The sequence below is a fragment of the Ovis canadensis genome, chromosome 12 (assembly GCF_042477335.2).
Source record: "Ovis canadensis isolate MfBH-ARS-UI-01 breed Bighorn chromosome 12, ARS-UI_OviCan_v2, whole genome shotgun sequence".
NCBI lineage: Eukaryota > Metazoa > Chordata > Mammalia > Artiodactyla > Bovidae > Ovis > Ovis canadensis.
Window position 1 is genome coordinate 61,548,900 of NC_091256.1, and position 6,248 is coordinate 61,555,147.

General features: G+C 58.7%; 1 protein-coding gene across 17 annotated transcripts in view; it reads left to right on the forward strand.

Annotated features, from left to right (window-relative positions):
- CDK11B (cyclin dependent kinase 11B) overlaps positions 1-6,066 on the forward strand; it is a 41,033-nt gene extending 34,967 nt beyond the window's left edge. For 9 of the 17 annotated variants that reach the window (XM_069545849.1, XM_069545850.1, XM_069545854.1 and 6 more), the window contains 15 exons: positions 279-415; positions 779-901; positions 1,181-1,276; positions 1,358-1,513; positions 1,700-1,765; positions 2,288-2,466; positions 3,166-3,256; positions 3,746-3,867; positions 4,049-4,154; positions 4,355-4,476; positions 4,554-4,661; positions 4,744-4,860; positions 4,951-5,099; positions 5,189-5,378; positions 5,458-6,066. In XM_069545849.1, coding sequence (XP_069401950.1) covers positions 279-415; positions 779-901; positions 1,181-1,276; positions 1,358-1,513; positions 1,700-1,765; positions 2,288-2,466; positions 3,166-3,256; positions 3,746-3,867; positions 4,049-4,154; positions 4,355-4,476; positions 4,554-4,661; positions 4,744-4,860; positions 4,951-5,099; positions 5,189-5,378; positions 5,458-5,550 — 1,855 coding nt within the window. In that variant the 3' untranslated portion in view covers positions 5,551-6,066. Of the gene's footprint in view, positions 1-246; positions 416-778; positions 902-1,180; positions 1,514-1,699; positions 1,766-2,287; positions 2,467-3,165; positions 3,257-3,745; positions 3,868-4,048; positions 4,155-4,354; positions 4,477-4,553; positions 4,662-4,743; positions 4,861-4,950; positions 5,100-5,188; positions 5,379-5,457 lie in introns of all 17 variants that reach the window. The other 8 variants (XM_069545846.1, XM_069545848.1, XM_069545853.1 and 5 more) reach the window with 2 other exon arrangements.
- Positions 6,067-6,248: the final 182 nt, after the last annotated feature.

A 6,248-nucleotide genomic window follows, 5' to 3' on the forward strand; every position in this document is an offset into this window, starting at 1 on the left:
ACTGGGTGTTGTTTTTGCTTTGGCTCCTTCACTTCATTCTTTCTGGAGGTATTTCTCCACTCTTCTCTAGGTGCATGTTGCGCACCTACCGACCTGGGGAGTGCATCTTTCACTGTTGTATATTTTTGCCTTTTCATACTGTTCATGGGGTTCTCAAGGCAAGAATACTGAAATGGCTTGCCAGAGGGGTAGTTTATAAATGCAGCAAAAAGCACTGAGGGCCAAAAAGAAAGTTTCCGGTTTCAGGTGAGAAAAGATTTGGCGTGCTCCTGTTCTAGGGACCGCCTCGAGCAGTTAGAGAGGAAGCGAGAACGGGAACGCAAAATGCGGGAACAGCAGAAGGAGCAGCGGGAGCAGAAGGAGCGGGAGCGTCGGGCCGAGGAGAGGCGCAAGGAGCGGGAGGCCCGGCGGGAAGGTGGGCGGGGCCCCGGAGGTGGGTGGAGCCTGGGAGTTGGGCGGTGCGGGAAGGTAGGGGAAGGCTGAAGGAGGGCAAGGTGGGCGGGGGCGAGCGAGAGGGCTAGGTGACGCTGCAGGTCCTCGGGTGTGAGCTGTGCACCCTGGTTAGCCATGTCTGGTGTCCACCTGCCTAATGCCCAGTGGGTGATAGGCCTGGGCATGAGGAGGTGGGTTCTGTCCCCTGCCTTTGACCAGTAGAGAGCAGTCTAGAATGCCCATGTGGGTCCTCTGGTGACTTCCTGGGCTCCTTCCCGGGCTATAGGCGTGTGTGCGCCTAGAGGAAAAGGGGACTGCCCCTAGCCCCTGTGCTATTCTTGCACAGTGTCTGCACATCACCGAAATGTGAGAGAGGACTACAGCGACAAGGTGAAAGCCAGCCACTGGAGCCGTAGCCCACTCCGGCCTCCTCGAGAAAGACCTGAGCTGGGGGACAGCCGGAAGGCAGGTAAGGCTGCACAGCGCCTGCGGGCCCAGTGTGGGGTGGTCTTTGCTAGGGGGACACCTGAGCTCAGAGACTGGCTGATGCTTCACAACATCACAGGGTGCTGCAGTACCTGTGTGTGTGAAGGGCTATTTGTGTAAGTTCATGCACTGGAGGATTTGAAGACTTGTCTTCCTCCCAAGTGTCTGTAGATGAGCTGGTCCTCTTATATGAGAAGCACCATCTAATGTTGTTATTTTAAAACATTGCCCTACATTCACCTTCACTGGTTTATTTTATAAGTGAAAGAAGAGAAAGTGGAAGAGAGAGACCTGCTGTCCGACCTGCAGGATGTCAGCGACAGCGAGAGGAAGACTAGCTCCGCTGAGTCCTCGTCAGGTGACTGCTCACCCGGCCCTGCCCAACTCGGCTACCACAGGGCCAGCCCCAAGTTCACTGCCGCCTGTTTTCTTCCTAAAGCGGAGTCGGGGTCAGGTTCTGAGGAGGAGGAGGAGGAGGAGGAGGAAGAAGAGGGGAGCAGCAGTGAAGAGTCGGAGGAGGAAGAGGAGGAAGAGGAAGAAGAGGAGGAAGAGGAGACGGGAAGCAACTCTGAGGATGTGTCTGGACAGTCAGCCGGTGAGCTCGAGCCTGAGGCTTAATGTGATAGAAGCTTGGAAGTTACACAGCAATAAAGTCTAAGTAAACAAATAACCATCTTGAAAATGCCTTGCTGACTGGGACCACGTGAGACCCCCAGTGATCATGTGAGGGCCCTTTCTACCTCTTGTAGAGGGTCTTAGCTGACACCTGTTTCTCTTGCAGAAGAAGTGAGTGAAGAAGAAATGAGTGAAGATGAGGAGCGAGAGAATGAGAACCACGTCTTGGTTGGTGAGAAGCCCCCGAGTGATGGTTCACCACTTCGTTGTCCACCTCTGACCAGGGTGCTTGAACCATGTCAGAGTTGTGGTGGGACCATGACCCACAAATAACCCTTGTCTATGGCACGTCCCACCCGGAAGCCACAGGGGCACCCAGCTGCTATGTCCAGGACCCAGCTGCTGGTTCCCTGGGCACCCTTCTGGGGGCTGCTTGGCCTGGACATTGGGATAGGAGCTAGAAAATGCCAGCTGGCCTCTGACCACAGACCAGTCACTGGCCCGGGACTTTGTGGCCTCCGCCAACAGCCAGGCCAAGGCCTTGGGCCATTGGACACCAATTCTGGGCCAGCCTTCTCAGATAGCTGGTCATTAGCTCAGAGTGGTCCCAGCCTGGCCAGTGGCCCCAAGACACCAAGCGCCCTCTGTCCAGGGCAATGGGACGCAGTGTGTCCTGGCCCCCAGAGGCTCTCGTGCTCATAGTCCCCCCCAGACACTTGTCTGTCTCTTGTTCTGAAATTGGGTTTAATTTCAGAAGTTCCAGAGTCACGGTTTGACCACGATTCTGGGGAGAGTGAAGAGGGGGAAGAGGAGGCAGGTGAGGGCACCCCCCAGAGCAGCGCCCTCACCGAAGGGGACTTTGTGCCTGACTCCCCAGCCCTGTCGCCCATAGAGCTCAAGCAGGAACTGCCCAAGTACCTGCCCGCCCTGCAGGTGAGCAGCCTCCCCTTTGCTGCCCATTGATAGGGCTGGTGGCTGAGAGCAGAAGCTGGGTCTTCACTGTGGGTGTCTGTCCCTGGCCAGGCCTGGCCCCTAGCCTCTGACATATCCCCTGTCACAGTCTGGTCTCTTGTCCAACAGGCTTGCTGGAGGACAGCTCCAACTGCAGCCAGGACTTCCACAAGGGGCCCCATGCATGAGTCAGGCCACCTCGTGTGCAGTCAGCTCTGCAGTCACTTCTGCCTCAGCCTGGGCAGATGGGCCTTTGACCTCCCTTGCCTTATTACCCTGTAGGGGTCAGAGGGCAGTGGTGCGCATCGCCCTGCAATTCAGTAACCAAAGTGCTGCAGGGAGTGACTTGGGGGAGGGTTAGGTCCCAAGAGGGTGAGGGCCCAAGGTGCACTGAGGGTGCCACTGCTCCTGAGGGGCTGCTGCGCCAGCTGAGGGTGCAACACAGAGGGTCCCTGCTGTCTTGGCATCATCTTAGGATCAGTGGCTGGAGGTGTGGCGGGGGGCCAGGGCCGGCTGTTGGATAGAGGGCGCTTGCTCACTGAAGGAGCGAGCAGAGGCTGAGAAGATTATTGCTCCCAGGTCCTGCCTGAGTACCATCTGGGCCTCTGGAGATGTCTAGTTGAGACTTTGCTGTGGGCTGTGAGCCTGGCTACCATGCCCTCACGCTGGTGCCTCCCCTAGGGCTGTCGGAGTGTGGAAGAGTTCCAGTGTCTGAACAGGATTGAGGAAGGCACCTACGGGGTGGTGTATAGAGCAAAGGACAAGAAGACAGGTGGGATGCAGCCCAGGGTGGTCCCCCACAGGGAAGGAGGTGTGGGGCATGGACCAGGTGGCCCAGAGTGCCAGCCAGCACCACAGGCCCCTGGCTGTGTACAGGGCCCTGTCACCTTCAGTGTCAAAGTCACTGGGCATAGTTCCTTCTGATCCCAGGGGTCACCCCTCCCCTGGTGCTGGCCCTCACGGGGCCTCACCTGGCTGGTGCACACCTGAGCAACTGGCTCTTGGCACCCACAGAAGTCAGCCTGATCAAGAAGCCCTGTGCTGCTTGTGAGTATGGAGTCCACCAGGCCAGGCCTGGAGTGACAGCACCTGAGCAGGTGTGTGCCCCGGGGGGCAGGGCCTCAGAGACGGAGGCAGTCCAGGCTCTGAGCCCCCAGAGAGGCCAGTTGGCCACGTCCTGTGATTCCAGGAGACAGCCATAAATGGGAGCATGTGGATAGAAGAAGGTCTCCTCAGTGTCCGTCTTCCGATGACTTTTCAGATGAAATTGTGGCTCTGAAGCGACTGAAGATGGAGAAGGAGAAGGAGGGCTTCCCAATCACGTCACTGAGGGAGATCAACACCATCCTCAAGGCGCAACACCCCAATATCGTCACCGTCAGGGTGAGGCCCATGCACCTCTGCCCACAGGGCCCCCAGGGCAGCACCCCTAGAGGCCATCACACTTGGGGGGTCCCTGCTGTGTCACCGGCTGTCCGGCCCTGGGATCTCATGTCTCTTGGGAGCGTCAGTGGCGGCAGGGCTGGCTGGGACCCTGACCCCTTGGACCTGCTGTGTTTCCTAGGAAATCGTCGTGGGCAGCAACATGGACAAGATCTACATCGTCATGAACTACGTAGAGCACGACCTCAAGAGCCTCATGGAGACCATGAAGCAGCCTTTCCTGCCAGGTGAGTCCCAGTCAGTCCCATGGGGTGGCCCTGGACCCACATCCCCTGAGGGATGTCCCACCCTCGGGCTGTTGGGGGTGGTGGGGCTGCTGACCTTGAACTGTGACCCTGTCCCACTGGGTGCGCATATGCTGGAACAGCCAGTGGCTGCCACGGCAGCAAATAGCCAGGCAGCAGCCCTGTGCTGCCCGTTGCCATAGGGGAGGTGAAGACACTGATGATCCAGCTGCTGCGTGGAGTGAAGCACCTGCACGACAACTGGATCCTGCACCGGGACCTCAAGACGTCCAACCTGCTGCTGAGCCACGCGGGCATCCTCAAGGTGAGCCCTGCGCGGCGGCTGGGGGCAGGGCAGCTCCCGGCCTCGAGCCATCTGCAGCCCACCCTCTCCCCTCGTAGGTGGGGGACTTCGGGCTGGCACGGGAGTATGGGTCCCCTCTGAAGGCCTACACCCCAGTGGTCGTGACGCTGTGGTACCGAGCCCCCGAGCTTTTGCTGGGAGCCAAGGTGAGTGTGGGTGTTCTGGAGCCCCCGGGGCATGCCAGCCCTCAGCCCCCTGAGCGCTCCCTGACTCCTCCCTGACCCCCAGGAGTACTCCACAGCCGTGGACATGTGGTCGGTGGGCTGCATCTTTGGGGAGCTGCTGACTCAGAAGCCGCTATTCCCTGGGAAGTCAGAAATTGATCAGATCAACAAAGTGTTCAAGGTAGGTGCCCGCTGGGGGCAAGTGCAGGTGCCCAGGCCGGGCCACCCTTCCCTGCACGACCTGAGTGTCTTGAGATGCTCCCTCTTACAGGACCTGGGCACCCCCAGTGAGAAAATCTGGCCTGGCTACAATGACCTCCCAGCTGTCAAGAAGATGACCTTCACCGAGTACCCCTATAACAACCTCCGCAAGCGCTTTGGGGCTCTGCTCTCAGACCAGGGCTTCGACCTCATGAACAAGTGCGTCCTGCCCTGCACCCCACCCCTGCCCACCTTGGCCCTGCCCCCAGGCTGCCCCATTGGTGGCACGTAACGCCTTTTTCTCCCAGGTTTCTGACATATTTCCCTGGGCGGAGAGTCAACGCAGAAGACGGCCTCAAGCATGAGTATTTCCGCGAGACCCCCCTCCCCATCGACCCCTCCATGTTCCCCACGTGGCCAGCCAAGAGTGAACAGCAGAGGGTGAAGCGAGGCACCAGCCCGAGACCTCCAGAGGGAGGCCTGGGCTACAGCCAGCTGGTAAGGGGTGGGCAGGAGCTGGGGAGTCCCCGAGGCAGGGCTGGCCCGGCCTGGGCCCTACATGCCACTGTGTCCACAGGGCGATGACGACCTGAAGGAGACCGGCTTCCACCTCACCACCACAAACCAGGGGGCCTCGGCCGCGGGCCCGGGCTTCAGCCTCAAGTTCTGAGGTTCCCAGCCGACCTGGACCCACCCTGGGGAGCACCGACCGCGCAGGCGTTGGAGGCGGTGTCTGGGTCCAGACTGTGGACCAGGGTGCCACTGCCATAGGGCTGCCACGGGTACAACCTCAAGTCTTGGACTGCTGGCCTCATGGAGTTTTCCACGTTTTCTTTTTATTTTACCTTGGCTTGTAAATTTGTAGGATTAAATCACATTTTCCTTGTTGTGGGAGGAAAGGCTGTACTTTTTCATATGACTTGGATTTGCCCTGTGAGGGGAGGATGGGCATTCGTACCCCCACACACTTGGCCACAGGAGGGCCATGCCGGGCGGTCACCGCTGGGACTGGGACCAGAGCTGTGGAGATTTTTGTAGTTTTTAAATCTTCAGGCTGCTACTGGGGCACCTTCCTGCTCCTCAACGCAGGGTCCCCAGAACCAGGCATGTGAACTCAGCCACAGTGGGTTTTTGTACAAGGTTGTTACTGTGTTTTAAGATAATAGTAAAATATTCTTGGAGGAAAGGTCTGGTATATCCTTCTTTGAGCAGCTAGTCCTGTGCTGGATCCTGAGCTAGTGCTCCCTGGGGGTGTGGGAAGCCTGGGCCCCCACACTCTTGATAGGAGGGGGGATAAAGGGTGGCCTCCAACCCCACTTGGGCCCATCTCTTCCTGACTTGGAAGACCTCCAGCTACTAGTCTGGCTG